This window comes from Physella acuta, unplaced genomic scaffold (genome assembly GCF_028476545.2).
Source record: "Physella acuta isolate Inbredline_101_S28 unplaced genomic scaffold, ASM2847654v3 ptg001837l, whole genome shotgun sequence".
In the NCBI taxonomy this organism is placed as follows: Eukaryota; Metazoa; Mollusca; class Gastropoda; family Physidae; genus Physella; species Physella acuta.
The window spans coordinates 106,329-132,827 of NW_026733346.1; the positions used below are offsets into that span (position 1 = coordinate 106,329).

At 43.3% G+C, this 26,499-nt stretch overlaps 1 protein-coding gene across 8 annotated transcripts in view; it reads left to right on the forward strand.

The window, feature by feature from the left end:
• Positions 1-26,499, forward strand: part of LOC131930756 (roundabout homolog 1) — a 131,494-nt gene that overhangs the window by 75,011 nt on the left and 29,984 nt on the right. For all 8 annotated transcript variants that reach the window (XM_059287357.1, XM_059287363.1, XM_059287358.1 and 5 more), the window contains exons 3-4: positions 18,581-18,740; positions 18,920-19,065. In XM_059287357.1, the coding sequence (XP_059143340.1) occupies positions 18,581-18,740; positions 18,920-19,065 (306 nt within the window). The remainder of the gene's footprint in view (positions 1-18,580; positions 18,741-18,919; positions 19,066-26,499) is intronic.

Here is a 26,499-nt window from a genome sequence, read left to right on the forward strand (position 1 = left end):
GTGTTTGGTTGGTCGTGGCGTGTTCCTCATATAATCGGTGTGTTTGGTTGGTCGATAGTTTACTGAAAATGGTATAAAGGAACTGACGTAGACGGGGAGGGGATGAGGGGTGGGTGAGTTAAGAATAAACTACTTTAAACATCGCGGTTGAATGCAGACTGTTCGATCAAATGTTTATGAGATTTTCTAGCAGTGTGATTGGATCATCAATAAAAACACGTATTGCACAGTACCAATGCTTTGGTTTGTGTGTGCTATGTTTGTGCTTGTGGTATTTTATCATGAATAAATTTGGGTGGCATTTGAATCCGAGACTTTCCGGGGAGGGGGTGGGGTTGAATCCGAGACTTTCCGAGGAGGGGTTGGGGTTGAATCCGAGACTTTTCGGGGACATGGTGAATTGAATCTGTAACTTTATCGGTTATATCTGAACTCGAAAATTTCCGGATGATATTTGAACCCGAATCTCTCCGTGTGGTATTTGAACCCGAATCTCTCCGGGTGGTATTTGAACCCGAAACATCCCGGTTGTACCAGGCTGCCGTTTAGCCAAACACTGCGTGCTTATTGGCTACTTACACCACGTGACGCGGGTAGTATTACGTCATTTAATAACCGTAAACCATGCCAGGTCTCGACACACACACATGACACTGAAACGTTTGAAATCGCCCAGCAACTGGGCGCCAGGCGACATGGGGTCTGCGTGGAGCGCCCCCTTCCTTAAACGGTAGAGCACCCTGGCTATGTTTGAATCTGAACGCGGTGCGAAGATGAATGAATTTGCAGACGACGAGGCGAATTTTGCAGATGTGGCGGAGACCGCCATGATTAATTTGTTTGAGTGTAGGGCGCGAGAAATTAGAGTGTCTTCCCTTTGATGGATGGGTGTTGTGTAGACTTTACCGTAAACTCTCTGATTTTCGCTCTTTGTTACACCGATTTGCCGGACGATCTTGAGTGATGGTTTATTCAACCTTCCACGGTGTAACGCTAATTTCGCCTAATCTTCCTTCAAGGTTTTTTTTTGTCAGTCTTTTTTTTTAGGGGGAGGGTGGGGGGGGGGGGGGGCACATCTGTTTGTTGGCTCCAGACAAAACAACAGACAATTTTCTTTCATCAATCCTCGGACACGCAGAGATTAATCACTTCCTGTCCGACTCATCACGCCAATTAATGATGGCCACTTGGCACGAGATATTACACCCTCACCCCGATTGGGTTTTATGCCGCAATATTTTATCATCGCATTTCCGGATTTTTTTAAAAGAACAATTTACTTAGCAAACAAAAAAAAGAAAAAAAGTTGAACTCAAGAAATGTAAAAAAAAAAAAATAAATAAAAATAACTTGGCCATTGGCCTTCAATTGGCGTCAAACATCAATGGGGGGGGGGGGGGTGGGGATTTTCTCCAGTTTAATTAAGTTATTGACCCTATATAGTGTCCTTCGTTTAACGTCTCATAAAAAACGTTTGTTTCGCATTGGAGTTTCAATCTGGTTCAAATGTTGTTGTTTTTTTTAATTTCAATTAGGGAATTAACAAAGTATGTATTTGAAGGGCATCTGCAGACTTGGATGACGCTGTCTTTAAAAATTCAGCCTCAACATTAATATGTCACTACTGATACGGTAGGATGACTCTTAACGACTTTGTAGGGGAGGGGGAGATTGGGAGGGGGTGGAGGGGGCGTGTTCAAAGTGGTGACCAAAAAGCACGGAGCTAAACCTATAATAAGCGGCGTGGGACAGGCGAACGATGAAAAGGTAGCTGGATGAGAAAAGCAGGGGGACCACACGAGTGTACTACAGATTCGGTTAAATTATTGCTGATTAGACGGGAACAGACGAGGGCAACAACTGTCGAGGGGGGTGGGGAAGTTTTTAATGGCGGGAGACGCTACAATGGTATTCGATAAAAACTCTGGACATTTTCTACGGTCTGTTTTGATAATCTGTTCTGAAAGAAAAGAGTTCCCATGGCAACGTTTATAGTCCCATATTCAGTATTTGTTCCCATCTGGGTCATGGTCAGTTGACTAGAGTCATTCTTATGTTTGTTGTTTTTATAGTTAGTTTCGAGAACCTTGCGTTTTATTTTCATTATTTGTTTAATAATAATAACTACATTTGATTCAGACCATAGTACAACACATGTGTATTGTACAATGCGTTGAGCCTAAAGTGAAAATACATTAGTATAAACCGGGACGACTCGTGGATGACGTAATCGGAAACCCGGGGGGAAAAGCGCAGACAAAGATGTGGTCTGCAGAAGTAGATGTAGTTTTAACGGTATACACGCAGCAGCTTCGTGTGTGGCGGTGTGCGCCGAGACACCTCCATCTTTCAACTCTGTTCTTCACACTTAGTTTTTGCCCTCAACCACACGCCTCGTCAGAAGAAAGGGAGAGAAAAAAAATCTTTTAATTTGAGTCTAGTCCACGCCCCGGGGAGTCCAGGCAGAATTTAATTTTTTTTTAAACTCACCTTGTCCCGTCAGAAGCTTGGACAAAGAAGTCGTCGGTAAACATAAAATCCTCGAGGGTCAATTTAAAAGAACATCTTCGACGGGGAAAACGCGAGTGCAGCACAGGTTCTAAGGGAAAGAGTTGGATGAAGGTGTTAAATCACAGAGACACGTCTCTATTAGTGTACTTTGTCGTCTTCACCCTCCACCTTCTTCTAGCAGTGTCTAATCTCTTGTCCACTGACCGTTACTAGCCCCTGTCCAGTGTCCTTCACGCGGCGGTCTAATATTTTAATCTAAACCGACCATAAAGATGAAAGCTAAAGCCGGCATCCCTCTAGTAATAATCCATTTACCGTTCCCTCCAGGCATCGTAAAGTCAGGGAGGGGTGGGGAAAAAAACCGTTTTATGTAACACCTCAGGGGTGTTGGGACACGGGTTGTAAAAATTTGACACCACATCCCGCCCCGTCCTTCAGCCTGCCAGTGCTTTAGGTGTGTGGTCTTTCACCCACTGGTATTTGACTTGCCCATCTATGCATCAGCCGAGGGCGGGGGAGGGTGCCGTATTATCTTTACCTCACTCGGATCCCTCGCCCCACCCTCGTATTTCTTCACGGCCTTTTCACCGCGAGTCACGGGGCAGCGGGCATGTTTTTCTGTATATTTGTCTTACGACATACCGTTGACGCGGTCTCTTCATAATTCGGTCTCGGTTCTCGCCAGCGAAAGAGTGCCGCCGTTTCTAATCAGACAGGCACCAGCCCTCGTTTCTATTCTTCCAGGGATGTTTTGACATCACCGCGAGATGTTCACGAGTCTATGATTCCATTGATTCAAATCTGGCACTACTTTTTTCAACCAGTAACCTCCCCCCACCCCCACACACATCTTACACCTCCTTACACCTTACAAACCAGTCCCCACATCTTGACATCTGAATACCGTGCTATTTTACGGCCTATACAGGCAGTTTACAGACCACATTTCTTTCTATCCTTTATTTGCGAGTTTTTGTGTACCCGGGCCCATTGTTTCACGAGGGCCCCAGTACTGTGTTAAACTCATTGTGAATCTGCCCTAGATGCTTGCCCCTAAAAAAACGTGTAATAAAATTATCGAGAGCAGCCTACAGGAAACCTGACCCCTCCCTGGCACTTGAAAGAAGGCTGCAATTTCCCATTCTCCAAATCCCTTTTTATTATTCCGAAGCATCGCTAATCTAAACGCTAATCTGAACACTAATCGGCGATAAACCCGCGAGTCGTCTTTAATTTCCGAAACTGCACCGAGGCTGATTGAGCGACTGATGGGTGCCGAGTTCCTACATCTTTTGTCCAGCCATTCATTCAGGTTTTTAACAACCCACATTCCGCCTCTTACCGCAAATAAAACTGCACCGGGTCCACTTGAGTACATAGCTACAATCATCCATTGTGTGGTGGGGGGAGGGGGGGGAAGGGATCATCCATTGTGTGTTGGGGGAAGGGGAGAAAGATGGATATGTTAAACGCTTTAGCCTATACAAAACTAACATTGAAGTGTCCTATATTTAAAAAAAACGTAACCATGTGCTGTTATGTGTATTAACGAATAATTGATTGACGTACAGTGTGCAGTGTTGATGTCCGCCCTAACTCAATCCCTCCGTGAATCTTATCGCCTAGAGGCTGATCTTATCAGCAATCACTTCACCGTCCCAGAATCATCTTTACATATTTGCGTCCCCGTCCCCCACTTCCCATCCCAGCACACTCTTCGCCTACACCAGGGGTCTCCAAACTTTTCAGTCCGAGGGCCGGATTAACTATCAATTTTCAGTTCGGGGGCCAGTTTCTTCCAGACATGTCTTTGATTTTTCTGGGCAAAGTTCCTCAGCCAGCACCAACAAACGTTTTTTTTCTGTGGACAAAAAGATCTCCGCGGGCCGGATGAGAGGACATCGCGGGCCGCATCCGGCCCGCGGGCCGTAGTTTGGAGACCCCTGGCCTACACGATCGCAGATATTGTACACACATTTAAAGCCTGATTTCTAATCACCGACATTCTTTCGCTAACAGGCTCGGTTAATGATGACTGGTACGACTCGCGCAATCTATGACGTTTTAGCCGAGTACAGCAGTTTAAAATGTTACTAATTCCTACCACAGAACACCACCGGCTACCTCCGGGATGTTGAGCTGTAGTAATGAACGATTGGCCCGTTTTAGGCAATGGGACGTGACAGGCAGTAAAATCGGCCGTTAGATCTACCCTAGTTGTGTCTAGCTGGCTTGATGCTGTCACTCCTTTAGTCGAGCTCGCGAGTAATAAAAAAACAAAAACAACCCTCACTTTAGTCAGCTTATACTTAATCATATGTGATGGGTGTCTTGTTATCTTTGTATTAGGCCGCCCTCGACGTGATACCACGAGTTGTGAGACTTCTTTCTAAGACAAGAAAAAAAAAATCCTTGCTGCGAAACTATAAACATAGAGCCCTCGATTTTTTTTCGGGTTCTTTTTTTTAGCTTTAACTTCTAAAAAACATGTTATACCCCCCTCCCCACACTTCACTTATTTAATAACTCGTATCGCTGATTTTTATTTCCACAATCTGAAAGCTTGTCAGTGCGCATGTCTATTGTACATATTTTACCTGGTAAAGGTGAAATTTTTTACCTGTAGTGTGACAGTGTTCTTAAGTAAATGACAAGCACGGAGAGCAATAAAGATTTGACATATGACATCTGTGAATGATGAGCTCTGGAGGTGATATTTGTTGTCTTTGGTTGATTGGCCAATGGAGCAGTTAAACCTGCTTGAAAGGGCTGGTGGGGTGAGGTGTGAACGTTTGGCAATGAATAACGACATCACTTCATGTTCAACTTTTTTTTTTATCAAAGCCCTGATGTTTATGTTATAATGTTTGTCTTTGTGTATTTTGGGCATCAGCGGTTCCAAAGTTTTAAAGGTATAACCTCACTCCAAAATTACCAATACATGTAGACCACCCATTTATGAAGAAGTTTCTTTTATTATTTTACTAACGCGTAACGCCTTAAAGCGAATTAAAAAAAAAATTGCTCCGAATTAAAATTCTCAGATAACAAAAGAACAAATAGCCCTCGATTTACCATCGATTTATTTCTTAAATATGTATCACAAAAGTATTTTATTTAACAGAAGAATCTGTGTTTGAATGTTAAGCACGTCTGATAAATAAGATTGCGATAAATCCAATTCAATCACAAGCTTTTCAATCAGAAATAAAAATCTTAGATTCTCGCAACAAGAGAGTTGTATAGCTCTTTGTACAACTTTCCGCAGAGGGCGAAACTCACAAGGAAGTGGGATCATCTAATAAAGCCGTCTGAAACCGTGAAGAAGTTGAACAAGCCTCGCTTTGAATCTGCCTCCAAAGTTTTGTCAAAAGCAGCGAGTCCATTATGTAGCAGGGCCTATTATGATTGGTTTATTGAGTGACACGCGACACTAGTGTTCCGACATGACAGTTCTAGGCCACGCCGTGACACTCTATATTTTTTTGCTTATATTTATTTTTTTTTTCTTTTCATATTTGGGACTCAAGTCTTCTTGGGTTCTTAGTTATTATTTCGTTTTTATTCCAACATCTAGTTTTTGGGTATTCCCAAAAAAAAAAGAAAAAAAGAATTACAATAGTCGTTTTTTTCTAGTAAAAATGTTTTTTTTTCTTCAGAGAAACAAATTGTGTTGTGATATTATTACATGATTTATTTTCTTAAATCAAAGTTTGTCCAGATTTATGCTTTCGATCACACACACCCCCGTTCTTGAACTTCCGAAAAGTTGGCTTTTGTTGAGTTGGGTTAACTAACTGCTGGGGTCGTTCGGTGCTTATCAGAAACAACAACCACAAAAAAAAGTTGTCCTAATAAAATTGTTTTTTTCTTTTTTTTTTAAACGGCTAATGAGTTTAATTTAACGGTGTCGCATCCATCTCGATTGTTGTACCAACCTCGTTGCCGAGGCCAGCCACTGAGTGGTGGTGATTGGCGTGTACTCGCTAAACACCACCCCTGTGTGTACACAGTTACACATGAATAATGTGAGATAAACATGTACAATCATTCATCACGTCCAATCGAACCCTAATCACGCGACTTCACTTCCCCGAGCGCTTCCGGGTGGGGTAGAAATGCATTGTGGGGGTCACTCGCCTCGCGCGGAAGGAGACAACATTAAAGAAGACAAATTGTGTGAAAGTCAGAAGCAATTGATTAGAGGGGGGAAAAAAGCCCTCGCCACCATCCTCCCGTGTTGTCGGTTGTATTCACGTGTTTATTTTTGCTACTCCTCCCCCCTCTCTAATGACGTCGTCTTGCATCAATCTTTGCTTGTTTGCTGGCCCCCACTTGTTGGACGTTTCACGTGAGACGATTGGACAAATTGCTTGAACAAACACGCTGGATTGGGTATTCGGGGGGACAGGGGTCGTATTTCATTGGGTTTGAAGACCCGCAATCTACTCACTGATTGGCGTTTATGTCGGCTCTCGATTGGCCCCCTTAACATCATCACGTGACCACGGTTTGTTTGTTTGATTGGTTTGTTAACTAAGTGTCTGGTGGTTTTCATTGGTCACTTCTAAGACGTCCCACCACTTCCGAATCACAGGGCGTCATAATGAGGGCGTCTGGGTGCGGATTTTCGTATTTTTCACTAAGATGACTAAGTCTTGGCGCTTAAATGAGAATATAAAGTTAAAATAGTAGAATATATCCTTCGTAAAACATGTCCTATTTACAACAGACTTTCTTTTAGCTCTCTCTTCAGACACCCCTGAAAAACACTGCAAGAAACACTGGTCTATAAACCAATTGAAAGGATCAATACAATGTTACAGTATCACTGGTAATAGTACGGCTTGCAATACCTTACATAAAAAAAACCCAACTAAGTTATAGTCTATATAGTGTAAAAAAATAGCATTGAATAAGAACTACAACTACAGGGTGGGGATGAGGGTGGGGGAAACATTGTATTACAGGGGTGGGCGAAACATTGAATTACCATGACAACTGGAGTCCCGTGTTAAATGGGACTAGGTCTGAGCGTCGGTAGCAGGGAGAATGAAAAACGGTCCCGACAAAGTCCCCGAGACCCGACCATAATTATAGATATTTGCGCCGCCAGACCCAGGGCTGCCCAAAGCCCGTAACAAAGACGAGATTTCTTGCCCCTAATTTAGGGCGCAATTTTCCCGATCGGCGTTTGACGTCTGTTCTTTTCTTCTACTCCTGGATGACCTCGTTTGGTGGAGTCGTAACCGTGGTGGGGGTTGGGGGTATGTTATTGGCTCCCTATACACCCCCACCCCCTATACACCCACACCCCCTATACACCCACACCCCAGGGCCAGACTTCAGAATAAGGCGGTGAACTGACCATTACGTAGTTGTTGTCCGGTGATCAAGTGACCGGTAAATCCCCACCGGTTTAAGCCGGACTAGGGAAATGATGTGGATTAGCGTCGTGTCCTCCAAATTTGACGTCTTCTGCCGTGTGGGGAGGAAAAAGGAACAGCTATATAATTCGCCTGAAGCCGTTAACGAGCTTATGGCGATCGCCTTCGGGAATGTTTTTCTTTCTACTCTTTTTTTTTATGTATTGCTTATCCCTGAAAGCGAAACTGCTATCGAGACGTCGAGTTACTGCCCTTCTTTCTTCTCTCGCGCCCCCCTCTGGTCATGCTAATGTGTCTGCTGTCCACTCTTCCCCAACTGTCAGCACCTTTGTTCTCACCGCGCCCCCCAGCCTACGCCCCCCCCCTGCTCCCCCTGCGTCTAGATGTCGACATTCCATCCAACGGTTCCCCGAGCCAAAGTGGCAAGAGCCACAGATGTTGAAGAAACCTGGCCTCGACTAATTAAAATAGCTCGCTGGTCATTCTTCTAGCTTGGGCGTGAGTACCTTCAAGGAGACCAGACACGAAAATGAGAGGCACGTAGGAAGATAAATTGGTTAACATATGGTCAGCATTTATAAGATTTACTCTTAAATCAAGTGTCGTATGTTGCTTTCGTATATTACAAAAACGGATTTTCCCCATTTCGATTTCTCCCTAAAAAACATAAACAAAGACTGACCTGAAATGAATACCCGATTTTCCTAGTTAATTACAAATTGAATACACGATTTTCCAATAGTTAACTATAAATTACTTTCTGTATCGAAGTATTGTTCTCGTCCAGCTAACGCACCGAGGACGTGAACTCACGTGTTTTATGAAAGAACTCACACACGCTGTACGGACACTTAGCTTTTAGTGCGCGGCTCTCGACAGCAGGCTCGTCCTCTGGCTGGGTGGCTCTCCAGCACTAATTAAAGCCCACTTGAGCTGGAAGTCACTTTAATTATTATCTTTACTTTCCACCGTCTTATTATCGACGAGCATCCGCCGACGAGGACAATCCGTTAATTCATGGCAAACCGGTGTTCTAAACCTTTACTTAAACTTGATTAGCATACCTGAGCGGCTGTGCTAATCAATACATGAACATTTCAAAGAGCTATTTTTGAACGGATGTTGAACTTTGACCCCACCTTTAAAGAGCACTAAATATTTGAAATAGTTTTAAACTTATTAAAGAGATAACATATGTTTATGTGCATATTTGCTTATTATATAGCTTTTGATTAAAATCTGTGTAAACATAATCTAGATTTTATTATTTCTCAAAGCGCTAAACTCATTTTTCAATTATCCTTTCTTTTGATTTCTGTCTTTGATGGTTCTCACACTCCCCCAACACCCCCCCCCCCCCCACCCCCTCAGCCATTTAGCCCCCCGAGATATTTTCCTTGTATAGCGTACCCTAGTGTAAATCATTTGTATCTACAAACAGGGACCTCTTCATCATTGTCACAAGTCACGCTAAATTTGGCCCGCGATCCTATCAGATCGTTTCCACCCTCGGTTTCAAGCCTCGGTCGGCGAGCACGGACTTTCAAGTGGCCATTTTGACATACACGAAACAGCTGGCTCGGGGGCTGGAACAGCGCTCTGTTTGTGAGGGCTTTCTGTTAAGAGTTTCTTATCCTCTGTGAAAATTACTATCCCCCCACCCACCAAATTTTTTTTTCTACCCCATTTCAAAAGGCCGAAACTAACTCAATGATTTTAGTTTTCAAAGGGTGCGCGGGGGTGGGGTAGTTTTGATGGTAGCCACAGGTATCTTGTATGTTACCTCACCCCAGACATTCTAACAAATTAAGTAAACAAATAAGGCAATAATTCTACACGAGTCGTTACATCAAAAACACCGGTTTCGTTTGATCAGAAATTACGTTCAGAAATATAAGGGATAGTTTTGAAACGAAAACCTAAGTGTTACAAGCTTTACAGTTAAGTGCAGGATGAAGTGTTGTCTTTCATTGACTAATTTAATTTTAAAGGAATTACAAGCTTTCTGAGTTTTTATAGTGTTGCTTTCTTCCTGAAGTTATTCTGACGATTGTTGTCAAGTCTCTTTAACGACAGTATGTTAAATCTTTTAAAAAAACTAAACCAGCATTTAATTGTCCAGCCCTTCATTAAACGTATCCACCGCGCGCGGTATCGGTCATACCTCAGGTGATATATCATCCCCCACCGTCGGCTCCGTGTCTGGGCCTCCCATAGCCGCGAAGATGGGAGCCATAAACATGTCCAGCCGTCCAGCTGCTTCACACTCTCTGGGCCGTAGATCCCCGTTGACCAGCTATAAACCATGCATATTCCTGCCACCTTCGACTCGCGTGCTAGCCACTGGCTATTAATTACGGATTATATTTTCGGGAACTTGAGCCGCCGTACGCTGGACGGGATATGATGCGAGACGGCCACTCCCTTTGTGGTGGTCAAGCTGTCTACAGTCTAGGCTCACTCGTTGGAAGATTGTCATCTTTTTCTTTCACCCTCGATTTAGGTTCAGGGGATTTATTGTCCGAGTTGTTCGCTATATATCTCAACTGTAGAATCCAGTGGTACATTTTGTGACCTAGGAATTGACCTATCCGGCTTTGTAATTTGTGTTTCCGGTCTTATAAGTCATCCGGTCGGGATTTTTTAAATATGTATTTAAAATGACCTTGCTGTCTTTGAACTTATTCCTATAGACTAGTATAGACACCAGTAGGGATGTGGTGTTGTATTGTAAATAATTCTTTCTACTCTGTTTAGCCTGATCTATCACAATAATCCAGAGTTTAAAAAGTTTCACTGTCTCCGTGTCATATACAATTGTCTCGCTATGGATCTTTTGACCACTGGTCACTGCTTGTTGTGAAGTGATTGGTCAACCGCTGCGAATATCTTTGCATGGGACAAGTGTTGTTGATGCGGTTTTTAATAGGTCAAAGGTGAAACCAAGTATGGTTTTTATGTGTGTAGATGTGTGAGATCATGTGCGTGTGTGTGGTAATGTTTGGGTTCCGTGCGTGTCGGGACAACACCCCAGAAAATAAAAGTCAATTAACTCGAGCCCACTGCGTGTGGGCATCGAACAGATGTAGCTCAAATGAATACTACCCCTCGCACATTTGACGGCTCGTCAAGTGTAATTGACATAACCTCATTACAGAAGCCCTCGTCACACCACGAGCTGTTTATTTTCTTTCAAGTGAAGCCCACCTACAAGTGTAGCCTACCCGGGGGTAGCGAATACAACAGGGGCTACAGGGGCAAGTCATCTGTGAGTGTTACGGTGATGGGCCGTAGCAGTTGGGCGGCATTTTTAACTCGGCCCCCACCTCGTAAATACTTCAATTCTTTCAATGAGGGGAGAAATTGCGTTTTATGACCGCTGGGATACGCCCCTTTAGCGTCGTTAACCGTTCTTTGTTCTAACCTTTTTTTTTTTCGCTGCCCGACCTTCAATGAACTAGGTGTTACTGTAAACACGAGTTTCTCGTGGGGCGCTGACAAAGGTTTGAGTACAGCCCTTGGGTTTTACGGTACCGTCAGACACGAGGTGGGTACAGCCGGGTGGTCCCCATTACTTACCTCCCGTACCAAGCACGAGAAGTGCGTTAGCGTGTTGCAGCCACTCACTCGTGGTGGTGGTGGTGGTGGCTCGCACAAGGTGACACTTTGTTCGAGCCTTGTCGAGCCGCTGTAGCCTACACCACCGTGCGTGCCATCTTGATGAACGGCCTCATGAAACGGTTTTGCCATTGTCTTACCTCGCTTGTTATTGGTGAACTTTACACGACGCAGTCTTGTACTATTTATAGCCCTTGTTAAGTTACTTCTCGCTCTTAACCACACGTACCATGAAACAGTGGTAACTGGCAAACACCCATCCAGTACCAAAACACTATAATCTCTTACAAACAACTCTTTCCATTAAAATAAAAACGTAAAGCGGAATCGGCCAACTAAGTTTCACTGCCTCCAACTCGTTATCAACTGTTCTGAATCCGACAACAAGTAATATATTTAAAAAAAAATACTTCTGTGACCAGGTATTTGAAAGTTCTAACCCTCGTTCTAGGGCTCGGCATCCGAAGTTTGTCAGAGTGAAATATTTTAAATTCATCTGCGACTCGCCACCTGGTTCTGACACTCGACCACACGCACACAGCTCGGAGCTGACACACGAATAATTTGTATACACGCCTCCCCGTCGCCTCCCCCCCCCCCACCTTCACCCTCCCTCTCGCCCCTAGCGTAATGCCACATAGGGAAGAGAGATGCATCATATTTTATAAACTTCATATTTTTCACGTCAGCAATGGTTATCTTACCATCCTATATTTGTCTTATATTTTTAGCCCGTGTTTGTCTAACAATTCGATCGGAATGGTGAGGGGGGGGGGGGGTGGGCTGGTCGTAACGCGTAAGACTTATAATCTACCAACCCAACCCAAGCGAAATTCACTGCCTTTTTAAAAATAAAATATTTACGGGAATATTAATCTATTTTCTCATTTTTAACCACGTGACGTACAAATCTATTTTTTAAATCCCTATTTAGCCACCCCCCCCCCCTTATCTAATTGAGACCGTTGCTTTCAGTGAATCGTCCGCGTAATAACAGATTTGGATCGACTTGGTTAAAAATTAAACGATTCTATAATTCGTTGTGCAATATTCATCACAGGGGCGTGTCGCAGAAGAAACTCAAGAATTTCGTCTCCACCCCCATCCACTCCACCCACCCAAAACTAATTAGGTCATCTCATTTAAAGAGGAGTTGATGGTTCTACCTCCTGCCTCACTGTGTCACCTCCGCTCACCCCGGTGTCACCTTCTGTTGCCCTCGTATCATCTCGGCGCCCTCAGATATCAGCTCGTTTCTCTTGTATATCAGCTGCTTTCTCGGGTTCCGGACCACACGGGCTCGCCCTGCTAGCGAGTCGTTGCTCGTGGTGCCAATTAAAATGACGGAGGGCGTTTAACTATTTAAACTACCCCCCCCCCCCCCCGGCCCAACAACGCCTTTGTTACAAGCCGAGTCCTGAAGGTCATTTAGAGGTGACGACGAGTACGTGTGGTCTAAACAAAAAAAAAACCCGACTAATGTAAATAACTTGTATTGTCTGAAGAAATCTCACGAGCGAGGTGGATGTTAGTAAGACGTCGGCGATGTTTCCTCTCTCTCCCCCCGAGGGTTTTTAAGTCATAGTGCTAGTCCGGGTGCTGCAAGTGTAAAGGGAGGCGAGTGGCCTGAAACTAGACACTCGGGCTGGAGGCGGGATCAAAACACTGTCAATGGTGGAACCCACGCGAGAGGTGTGCATGGATCAGACACCTGGTCTGTTAGTACTGGAGATCGCGAGTCTACTGCACATACAGCTAGATCCTAATCTAGCACTGTAACAGCATATATATATATATATATATATATATATATATATATATATATATATATATATATATATATATATATATATATATATATATATATATACTATCAAGCCCATAGTAAATTTACAGCACCAATAGTGAACAGTTTATCCCCCCCCCCCCCTAACCCCCCGCGGTCAAGTGAAACCTGCGGCCCCCAGTGGTAGCGGTCAAGTATGTATATAACTGACAGGTCCATCGCTCCACGGACAATCCGGTCAGTTTGTTGCTCATCTTGTCCGTCAGGCCTCCGTTTCAAATTATTGTGTTTCCAGGAGCAGACGGTTAACTTTTTTTTTAAACCCCCAGATCTAATTAGCCCTCACGTCACGTGCAAAACTCGATGCTATCTACTGCACCAGGAGGCCGGGAATTAAAATAGGAAAAAGGCGAAACATCTTCTCTACGTACAACTCGAACTTCCGGCCGCAGCTGTAAGATTACAGCCCCAAAATTGTAATCTTTGATATCACTTTGCACTCGGGTTCCACCTCCAGTCTCTGCCCAGGTTAATTCTCGGCTTCCGCTCTCTGGGCCTGGTTACCGCCCTCGACTTTTCATCGGCCCGGATCTCCCCGAGCATGTGTTGGTCGTTAGACGGGACAGGCCCGGGGAACACGACAACACGGTGTGCGTCTTGTTCTTCTCTTCTCCGGGGCCGCTGCCGGCATTTGATGTCATCCCTTTTGGGAATTCCCGCAAATTGAAACCGATTGTTTGGATTCTGTCCCTTTTGTCCCGCCGGTGGGGTTAAATTTAGCACACGTGGTGTTTTATAAGGTGCCAACGTCTTTTTTTTTTTGCTTTGGTTCTGACCGGAGCGCGGCCGTTTTGTCTTTATACTCCTGTCCCGTGGCGTTGTTTTAGAACCTAAACATGCAGTGGATTCAGTGTTAAAGGACAATAGGCATGAGACGTTGAATATAAACTCCGTAGAGCAGCTAATGGACGAAAGATTTATAACCCTATTCTAGGAGTATCTCAAATTAAAACACCCCACCCCTACCCTTCTACGTACACATAGTCGCCTCCGTGTACAGTCGCTTTTTAATTATTCAACACAACCTTATCTGCCCCATAAACTATTATGCCTTATTAGTAAGGAATTTTTTTGTTTTCTCGTAAATCATACCACTTTGCTTTACACACAGACATGGTGTAAAGTGATACTTAAAAAAAATTTCTGTTCATCGTGCGGATTAAAGTAAAAACAACCGTGTTTATCAGCTTAACGTCGTCAGTCCGTCGGAGAATTTCCCTCAGCAGACGTGTAGTCAGCTGACTCAACGGTCACATGACTTCATAAACAATTAGAAAAAAAACCAACTTTGAGGTCAACTTTATTTTACAGGCACGGCCGGTCGTTGGCCCTTGGCAGTGAGTACAAATTGTGTACCACGAGCCCTCGAGAAAAGCTCGCGCAAACATTCAGGCGCACAACTTGAGGGATGGCGCCACCTAGGTACCATCATCCACTCACATTATTTAGCCCTGTATCTCGGCGTTGAGAAAAACCTACATGCCACTTGAGATTAGAAGAAAAATTTTCCGGTTTTTTTTTCAGTCGGACATTATTTATCTTCGATCCTTTGGTCATGCCAGATTTTTTTCTTCCTGAAAAAAAAAATACCACCCCACTTAAATTGACTCAAAGCCGGTTTTTTTTCATCTGTGGGTGATATCTAACAGGGGAGATAATTTAAGTGCCAATGTAAAGAATCAATGGGAACTTGTTAAGAGTTATGGAACTTTACTGTCGCGACTGGTTCCACACATTCGCCAAAGCTCGTCGCTCTATCAAAGGTTCAAACGCCGGGCAAGTATTCTGTAACGCTCATCAAAGTATGGACGTTTTAAAACCGCCTCTGTGAAAATAGCTCACCCATACTTGTCAATGATTGACGCCATCTTGGATTAGAATACGGAAACTGCTTTAAAAAAAAAAATTCGTCTTGAAAAAAAAATCCTTCATGGAATAGAATAAACAATGACACAAATTCGACAACACGGGGTTGCCTAGCAACCTCTCTGCTCTTTTGACATCTCACACCCTCGTCACGTCTCGAGAAAAGATTTGCTCCGCGAAAGTTTGTCACCTCTAGAAGGTGGTGATAAAAATTCGCGTCACTCCCCCGCGTCACATGTTATTTCAGAGGCACACGTTCGGTGCGAATGCGAGACGCTAGCGAGGGCGAGTAGAAGAATCAATACGTGAGTAGGGTCGCATAGCTTTAGTCAACATCTTAACGGTCGTTGGGCAACAGTTGGCATGACCCCCGCGTCGACATTTTTTTGTTGAAAAAATAAACCACCCGCTTACATATGGTAACATCTTTAGCTGTGTTAAAAACTTCATTCCTCAAACTATGACGCATAAGAATGCATTTCTATATGTAAATACTTCATTGTGTGACAGGTGGTGTATGCCTTTATTTATCATACTACTAGAGTCATTAGTATATACAGGCATGTGTCCTTATTAATAACGCGGTATTTCGATAGGTTTATTTCTAATTATTTCTAAGAAATAAAAGGGATTTTTTTTTGGTCCTCGATATTCCTCGTCAATGTTTAGATCTTGTTTGCTTTCTGTATGGGAGGCCTGCTCTGCGTTTCCATGGTGACCCCGAGAGTTAAAAAAAAAGCGACGTCAATTCCGTGTTGTGAAAACCGGTATGATACGGTAATCGTCTCTGGGAATACCTGACGGGGGTCAGGCCGGTACATGATGTATGCAACCTCCTGGACCACCTCGAGTCTGGCACTTGAGCTGACTGCGGGAAACTAAAATAAGCTCGCCGGCTCGAGACAGTGGCACCCGACTCGCGGGCTGTGCCGGCTACAAGGTTATTTGCTAAACACGAGTTATGGCTATGAAGGGGTCGAATGGAAGATGAAAAGTTCCCTCTTGGGTGTAAACAGTGCAGTGTGCCAACATCAACAGCCGAACGTCCCCCCAGCACACTCGCTCTTTTCAACACTCGATCAGGCCTCGTGCAGGCATGAAAAGTCACGGCATTTGTTGTAAAAATTGCAGGGGCGGATGCAATGACGTGGGGTGGTGCGCAAGGGGGGCGTGATGCCAGTGGGTAGGGCTGTCATTTTGTTGCTGTGACTTGGTGCTGTTTACTGGTGTAGGTCTCTTGTATAGTTTGTCGTTTTGACTTGCGCATGATTGATTTACTTCAGGTTCGATTTACTTCTCTAGTAAGTAGGGCGTGTGAGTTAAGTCAGCTCTGAGGAGAAGCCAACTCGAACCGATGTACATTGGCTAGGCATAGCGCAGACTATTTTGTCGATTCATACATCCAAACCAGAGATACAACTCTACTCCATCTACCCCCTTAGGCCTTTTTGTTTTTTTTACTTATTGTTGGAAAATTGCCCAACATATTGGACGTGTTATTCAATAGACGGTCAAAGCCACAATGATGCCTTTGTAACTGTAAACCTCCGCCTCACCACACGAGGGCCATCCCGAGGGCTACAATTTCCCGATCACTTGCCTGGACGCGTGAGTGTAATCGAAACACCGTGTCCTGCTCCTTGTGCGAGACACGGCCAGGTAAATAAGCCGCGGTCGGCTGATCAAGAAGTTGAGCACGTGCATTTATTTTTAGAAGCCTCAAAACAAAAACACGTGACTCGAAATCTCGTAAAGCCTCGAGCAGCCCCACTCGCCCTCGTAATGAGTTTCTGATGGCGGGACTCTGACGAGAAACCGAATACAACATGGATCTACGCGTCGCATTAATTTCACATTATGGGGGCTTTTCTAGGATACATTAGTTTTTGGGATTATTTGTGTATGCTTTTATATCCCCCAACGTTTGAACTGGAGGTTATCATAATTAAATTCGCACGTGCAGGCGGCTCAACTGAAAGTGTCTGGGTGGGTGGGTGGGGGGGGGGGGGGGGGGTGGGGAGACCTGGAGCTCGGCGTGGAAAATAAACTCACTTGTTGCTCGTTACAAGAAGCTCCACGAGTCACAGAGTTTGTAATCCGCGTTGAAATCCCGGCGAGGGGAAGAAAAACATTGCTTATTGACTCGTATCCACTTGCAACAAATAAAGAAATGCACCCGGTTTTATGCTTTTTAAATCTAAAACCTACCACGCTTTTGGATTTTACATTGCATTTGAAAAGTTAGATTATTTTTAATTTCTTTATAGTTATAATACAACTAGATAAAATTTTCAATTAAGGTTTATTTATTTATAAAATAAATCATCCCTCCCCCCTCCCAATTAAAGGGATCCTCGCAATGTCTTTTTGTTCCGACCTCCAATTTCGTAATTTTCGTCCATCACAGTATGTAAACTAAAACCTTACAATGGAACCTTCCCGTATTAAGTGATAGATCACCCAAGTAAAACAATGTCGACATTGTTCGAGATTTCTCCGAGGGCTCCATTCCCACAGCCGTCTTGAGGGTAGAATCCAACAGGGCATTTGTAGTATAGTGTACATAAACTTTACAGCATTACCTCCCCTTGCCCTCGTGTTTTCTTACAAATTGTTTACATATCTAAGCGCGTGCACTGCACATGCGCGAAAATTTAAAATGCGGCTCCAGATATCGGTTTCCCGTCGAGGCTTTATTTTTGCTAGGGCTCCCCGATTATTTACCAACAGAGGGAGAAATGACAACCGTTTTTCTCTCCCTTGTTGATCTTAACAACGTAAAGAAATTCCTAACACCAATCGCGGTGGGAAATTGTTGACATTTTATTGTCTCCCTTTGGTGGTGAATTATTTACTGTGGTTTATATATATATATATATATATATATATATATATATATATATATATATATATATATATATATATATATATATATATATATATATATATTATATATATATATATATATATATATATATATATTAAACTGCTTTTTGTATATTAAACTGTATTAACCATAATGCGGAGTTTTCCATTTTAAAAGAAGCATATAAAATAAATAAAAATAGAATCCCACAGACAAAAGTATTTTATGATCATGCCATATTGAGGGCTAGAATTAAACATTGCACCTTCCTTTTGTATAGTACTTTGAACATCTTGAATCAACAACTTAACCCGTATCTTATTTCACACCCATTTTTATTTCCTCTCACCAACCTTTACCTTCTGTGCTCTCATTCTCTTTAATGCTCTCTTATTTATTCAGAAGTATTTGTTGTTTTAATTGTTAATTATGATAGATTGCCATAGTAACTAAAAAAGTCAAATATTTTTCTTATGTCCATTTCAGAGAATCCGAGGATCGTTGAGCACCCAACTGACCACTACGTTGCCAGGAACGAGCCGGCCAAGCTCCTGTGTAAGGCCGAGGGTGACCCGACACCTGAGATCACGTGGTACAGAAATGGACAGAAAGTGACCACCAATAAAGATGACCCTTCGGCACACAGGTGAGTGTAATAAACCACCCCGCTAATCTAGGCATGTGGTTCCTCTGTCACCTGTGTTTGCAGCGATTAAGTTAAAGTGTATTAAACCACATCCGTGTATTTTACTTTTTCTCAAAATAAGAAGACGAAGAAGAAAAAGAACTCACACAAAAATCAAGCTATAAAATGTATTATTTCAGACTTCTGCTCGACAATGGAAACCAACTCTTCTTTCTGCGGATCATTCATTCCAAGACCCTCAAACCGGATGTCGGTACCTACTACTGCAACGCCACCAACATTCACGGCAGTGCCATCAGCCGCAACGCCACCCTTCAGATTGCCGGTAAGTCTGTTCTATTTTTAGCTCCCTTCTTATTTAGCCGTGATGAAGTCACGCAGATACAACGATGAATGCCTTTACGCGGTGTATTCTTCTAATACCGAGTACGTTGTCGAGGGTGAAACGGCTGACATTTTAAACGAGTTTGGCTGAGTAATTTTCAGCTTAATAAAAAAGGGATATTACAAAAAAATAAAACGAAAACAACCGACAAAGCTTATGTTTTTCATTATAGTGCTAACACAACGCGCATGCGTATCATAAAAAAAAAGAGACAGCAAACGAATCCCCCATTCCCCATCCTCACACTTGCTGGTAATTATAAGAGAAGAAAAACAGTGCCGCGAATTTCTTCAGCCTCCTGAACCTCATTACCAGCGTATTAACACTTGTGGGATTGTGCGCACCTTTTAATATGCACCGCTGCGCAAACATGTGTTCATTTCTGTTGAGAAAATAATAAGCACCGAGCCTCAAGTTTACACTGGCAACCAAAACAAAACCTCGCGCCATCAATCATACTCTCGAAGACAGCCTTCTTCTTATCTCATTATTACCCATCTGCTTCCTTTTTCATAGGTTGCGTTTCTTTATCCTTTCTTCTTACGGACAAGAAGGATAACCTGTGCGGCTAGTTATCTTGTCAAGTGCCATTTGTCTCCCTTTGCTTGATATCCGTTTTCACTAACATTAATGTTTATTTTTAAATTTACTATCTTACCTCCCTGTAGTTTTCCGGTTGTTTTTTTTTGGTTAGACGTTAAACAATGCGTCAATTATTGAATCCGGTTTCAGTTACATTTCAACCGTCCTCCATTTGTACCGCTCCGGTTAGATGAAACTCGAAACCATCGCGCCCTCGACAGCATCGCGCCGGCAGCACACTACAACAGTCCTGGTGGTCGGGAATTCGGTCGGCAGTTTTAGCGTTAATTAGATTGTCATGGTAATTAGATTGCCGTCATCAAGTCACATCTCCTACATGGGGGTTCTCAATTGGTGAACTTGGGGGCTCTGGTGAGACCTGATAGAGTTAGAAGGGATGGTGACTAGTATAGTCTCCTTTGTAGAGTTTGGCGTCGATTTTTCAGAAAGGCACCATTTTCTAAACCAATGTTAGGAAAAAAAATTCAAGATACTGTAAAATTTATGTATAGTAACATGCGTTAGAATTGAAAATCCCCATGCATGTCTAAAATTCCTCACGCGAACCCTAAACCTAACCAATTGTTTTACTTAAACCCAAAAGTACCGATACGCTATCACGTGGCTCACCGCGGTAAATTGACTACACGGAAGTAGAGCTATAGATAGAAGATTCGGTAGAGTTGTCCCTCCTGTTCTCCCCCTGACACTATCTCCTCGTTTTTGACGTCTAGTCGCGGGCGGGATAGCGAGTGCCTGCTACACAAGAGGGGGGTCCCAAACAACCCCGCGGGACTCACTTAGACCCCTAATAGGGGTCCTGTGTTCTGGTAACTCCCGTCTTGACAGCTATCTCGAGTCCCACAAATGAAAGAAAAATACTGGAAGCAGAACATCACACGGCGAGGGCTCCGGCAAGCTGGGTGCCGGCAGGAGGGGTGCCGGTTGGTCTGCATGGAGGGAGGCCGGTGTAACTGAACACCGGCTTTAAAAATTAATATTAGACTGAAAGTTGTTGTAGCATCTGGACCGTGCTACGGTTAAAGGCTACCGTAGAGCTGATCGTACACCGCATGTTTCATGGTTGACTGAGTGAATAATGAGGGGCTCGACCGCGAGAAATAATTAAATCATTCTCCATAGACAATAGAACAAAAACACTCGAACTCTACTTGCCCCATGGACCATCAGGTTTGAAAAGGATTTTTTTTATATAAACAACAGAACGAAAACAAGTTTTGTTTTTTAAGGTCATCAGCTACCGAGCTTACTGTCAAGTGAACAAAAATATCGTGTATCCGTTTTCGATAAATCTTCAAGATATATTTACCATGCTAAAAAAATATATTTCTGTAAATCAATGTTTAATTTATCCAAAGTATAACATTTATGAAACCAATGGGGGTCACTGCTCCAGATTCTATTTATAACCTACATTTTTTTGTTTCTTTACCATTCTTTGCTATTTTTGTCCCAAATGTGAGTAATCAGAGAGAAAATTTGCTCCGGTTTATGCGTGATCAGCCGTTGCCTTGACTCCCGGGGGAAAAGGTCGTCTAAAAATATTGTACATGGTCCTACTACGCTGCTAGTATTCCACTGGTCATGAGCCTTGGTGTGGGGGCAGGGGGGGGGGGGGGGAGGGAGTCGGCATGTTAATAATTGGTACTCGTGACTAGCAAATTTGCCCCGCTAAAGTGAACGGGGTATGTTGCTGGTATTCTCTTGTTTATGTAAATGAACCAGCACTACGTACTGCAATGCGGGTATCGGGTATATTCGTAGGTCAAGGTCATCCAACATCAGTCTGCGGGTGTCTTTCATCTAGTCTGTACCCACCTACTTTTTGACAGACACAATTTGCAGTTTGTCTTCCACGCCGTTTGAAACTACCTACACTATGCACCGTGGCTATATCCCTCGCCCCAAATTCACCCCATAGCAATTTGCAGTGGTCTTCAATCTTGTCTAAAAACTTAAGCCAGCCGCTCCCCTTATACGCCCCCCCCCCTCCTTCCAAATTCCGCACCGATTTTTATCCGGCAGATGCGGCGTCCTTAGAATTTGTTGCCCCCTCACCCGTGACTTGTACGCGGGCCCCTCGTGATGGACTGACTTGATGCTTCCAGGATAACCATGGAGACGCGATCAGCTCTGAAATGGAGCGGTTACTGTGCATCTGTGCTGCCCCACAACGGGTAAACCCGATCTATTACCATGGGCGTGTAGGGGGTTGGGGGGAGGGGGGTACGGAATTTAAATGAATTGTTTCCTTCGATGTGAGTAGCGTTTGGATACATTTCATTCGTTTGGAAAAAGCACACAAAAAAAAGAAATTTAAAAAAAAAAGTGGATAACCCTTTTGTATTATTTTAATGGTTGTAGATAATTTATGTAAGAAAACAAACCGTTAAGTTGAATATTCGGTGGTAAAATTACATTGTGTTTATACATCGATGTTTGTTTTCTAAGTGATAAGCTCACATGTATTATTAGAGGGTTTAAGTTAATTCCCGTATATTTTCGATTTTAGTAGCCGCACGACCTAGTGTTTAACTGGGGTCTTCTTTTTTTTTAGTTCGTGTTGAATACACAATGGAGTAGTAGTATTTAAGTTACCATCACCAACACGCGATATTTAACACTCTTTAGCTGCAGCGCCATAAGTCGTAAACGCCCACACCCACTAAACCAGTTAACACATATCTACTTTTAACACTCATCAACAAACATGACACAGTTTAACATGCAACATCATTAAAGATTTTAACGCACATCCGCATCACCAAACAGTTTAACACCCAGCACAACAATAAAAGTTTTATTAACCATCAGCGACACCCCCCCCCCACCCCACCCCCCCCCCCCCCATCAGCACCACTAAAGGGTTAAACAGGGTTAAACGGCCATTAGCACCACACCCCAGCCGTTTAGTTTTGATGTTCAACAATAACCTCGCCCACCCCATGCCCGGGGCTGAGCTCTTCACTGAAGCGGTCACGATCCATCTCTGTCTAGGCCTGACACCTGCCCCCCTGCGGCAGAGTGCACCGTTAAAATGTGCGAAGATGCTTGCTGCACTCGGGGTTTATCAGCCCAGATATCAGTGCACTAATCCTGGTCGATTAAAAGTAAAATTTTTGACCTTGTCCATGTTCGGTTTGACTCATTAGATTACACGCATTCTTGTAGTATATTTACCCTCGGGATACCTTCGTATCATTTGTCATTCTTTGACAGAATCTCAATTATTTTTTATAAATAAAGTTGTTACGTCTTAATAAGAAAACAACTTTTCTTTGACCATTGAGCAATGTTAATGGCTTTATTCCCCCCCTCCCCCAGGCCATTCATTTCCGGGTTTGGGTGGGGGGACGGGGGGGGGGGGGTCGGGGCGCACACACGTTTAAGAATATTTTTTCTATATAAATTATATTATTCTATAGAAATTATATATTTTTTTCAATTTTGTCCGGGGGCGGGGGAATGGACGTGCTTCGAAAGGATGCCTCCACACCCCCCTCCCCCTCCTTATAGAGATTCATGAAAGAAACTGTTTAAGACCATCCTTGTATAGTTTAAGGCATGTATGCCTGGTTGCCCTTTAGCATATTCCCCTCCCATCAGAAAAAAATACTGGCCAAACAGACCAAGCATAAAAAAACCTGGCCAATCTGAATGAGCACACATGGTCAGCATGTCCGGTCTACACTGGACTGTTATTCCAGGATTCCCCTCTAATTTCTACACGTGAGCCTCCACCGCTGGGGAAAATGGCGGCCAGTGTTTTGAATCTTCCCTCACGTGGTGTAACTTATTTTTTGCTTTCGTACTCTTTATTTTCGAGTTATTTCCCCTCGCGTGCTCGGTGTTGCACACGGACCGTGGCTAGGAATCAACCGTTTCGCCGACTCATTGTCTCTTCCCCCTTCCCCATTCTAAAAAAACATTCACTTTTTTCTTTGAAAAACAAAGCTTATTCCCATCCCCCACCCTAAAATTCTTTACTTTTTTCCTGCATATACATGGTTCGCCCTATTTTTTTTACATTTATATATGAATCTATAGCAATACAAATGGTGTATATAGTTGCATGTATTAAAGACTATCATCGGTAGCACGTGTGTATAACACAACCATATGGTATATCATAACCATGATATTTCAAGATTAAGGCTACTTTCACATTAGGTAGTACGGTATGCTTAAAAAGGTGTACAGTTTTAGATCTATCAACAAAAGCATGACCAGTTAGGATTGAACTGCGTTTTAAAAAATGTGCAAGTTTTTATTAAAAAAAATAATGGTTTTTTTTTTATTTCATTGCTAATAAACAATGAAAATCCAAATCACGTGCTGACGTCACAGGCGCGTCATACTCTCGTGTCTTAGCCCGCACAACGCGGGCTTTATACCCTCTCTAATAATTCGAGTTCTCGAATCTTACAAAAACAGTCACAACGAATGAAAGCCTACACTTTTTTTCTTGCATTCCACTCGAAACTAGTGAAACCATGTAACGACGTCACTACCAATGCTTTCCTTTCATTAGTGATGTCATTCCGACCCTCACCCCTCATGTCGGCTCCCCCTGCCCTCTCCAAGGCACGCGCTCTAGGCTCGTTTCCGTCCCTCCCGGCCTCGGGGATTGTGGGCCGAGGGAAACCCTAAGGCAGACGTAATCCACTTCTGGCGTGGAGCGCCGGGGTTAATGAGAGATTCGGGGCTGTTAAAATTCTTAGAGACTTAACCCTTTAGCTGCCGAGATCGGCTGAAATAATCCCGGCCCCGCATCCAGATCCTGAAGGTTTTCTTTCAAACAACGTTCGTTTGAGAAATGTGTCAAGGTTCATATTTGGGTTATGGGTCCTGAAAATAACCAACCCACAGACAACTGTTTTGTTTTCTGGAGTTTGCTAAACGAGTTAAGATTAGTAACGAATCACTGGTTAACGAGTTAAGATTAGTAACGAATCACTGGTTAACGAGTTAAGATTAGTAACGAATCACTGGTTAACGAGTTAAGATTAGTAACGAATCACTGGTTAACGAGTTAAGATTAGTCACGAATTCACTGATTAACGAGTTAAGATTAGTAACGAGTCACTAGTTAACTAGTTATAATTAGCAATGTGTCATTGATTTTTTTTCTCTTAGCAAAGACTGAAGCTATTAACCGCAATATCTGACTATTATGTTGACTATTAACGTTTATATGATGCGATAGACATTGTTTACCCTAGGTTGATATTTCTTTATATTCTGTCTAATGGCGGTTTCAGCTACTTTATAATGAAAGTGAACTTTTGACGAGGCTTAAGCGAGGGTTATATTACACTTATTATTTTAGGTAAACATAGCCTGCTCTTTTCGAAATACGTGAACTCATGGGAGGGATTTTCTTCGACGTTGACTACTGGAAAACAAATGGTCTCGTTTTAGGTAGAGAAGTTATTTTTACAATATGTAGGGGGGGGGGGGGAGGTTGAGAGGGAGAGGGGGCTGTTCGGTTTTGAGGGTGCTCGCTGTGTCACTGCATCCACAACTGTGGCGCCCTCCAACTTTAGCGAGGGGTTGAAAACATTCACGTCCACATTTTAGGGACGCCAATAATCCTAACAGCTATACGGTCTCTTGTACTAAAGTAACACAGTACACATCTTCGCCCTAACCACAACATAGCTGTAACTGTGAGCAGCGTTCCCTCCATTCATCTCGCCATTTCTTTATGTCTCCACCCCAGTTCCATCATCAAATTATTCTTCCTTTTCATGTTTTTTTTTTCTTTCCTTCTTCCTCCATTTCTGTCCAACTAGTCCAAACCACCCCTCCTCCCCCCACTTCCGGCACAGACCACACCCCTCAAATCGCGGCCTAAAAACCCCTCAATTTTAATCACAGCCACTCTCTCCCACACTCCATCACTCGTCACAAACTCCCGAGGACGGAATGGTTTGATCTCCTCGACCTACATTTTTACACATCCCATTTTTTTCTCCTCCCCTCTCGTTGTGGACATTACACGAGCACGCTAAAGAGGGCCTAAAAGATTTCTGTTATAATTTTTTTTTTAGTTTTTCCCAGACAAATAAAGGTACTGTTGTGTGCTCGCTGAATGCAGTGCCATGCATGTTCCTGGTTCCACGCTTGCCTCTGTTTGCTCTTCTTCGTCTTCTCAAGTTGGTGAAACAAGAGTAAAATTAATCGCTGCATCTCACGATTTCCAGTGTGCGGAATTTTATCAACACGTTTTTACCCTTGAAAATTTTCTCATTCGATTGTCCAGAAATACATTTTTTATTTCTACAAAAAAAAAGATGGGGTTAGTTCAGAGTTCACGTTGACGCTGGTAATCAATGTAATCGATGTAATATTACACAGGCTGAGCCCATAAACGTGATTGGGTGAAGGTTAGGGTTATAAAGACATCCCATAAATACAACGAAGGTCTATTAGCATCCTGACCTCCAAGAAATGAAGAAAAAAAAATGAACCGAACCCAGTGAATGTCTGTTGTTTACTTTTTGTCCCTCCATCTTACTCGTGGCGTTATCAGCCCTCGTGCCCCGGCCCCAGCGGCAGGTTCCCACCTGGGAGACGTGCGACAAATGTATTCCGTCAGAGAACTGCGCGCATTGCTGCTCATCTAATCAGCTTAATTTCCCCTCACACCTCGATTATCCCCTCCTGTTTTCACGTGATATATTTCCAGTTGTTTCCCCTAGTGGCCACCCACCGTTTGTCTCATCCTCATCAATTTAAAAAAAAAAACAAAAAAAAAAAAAACACAGC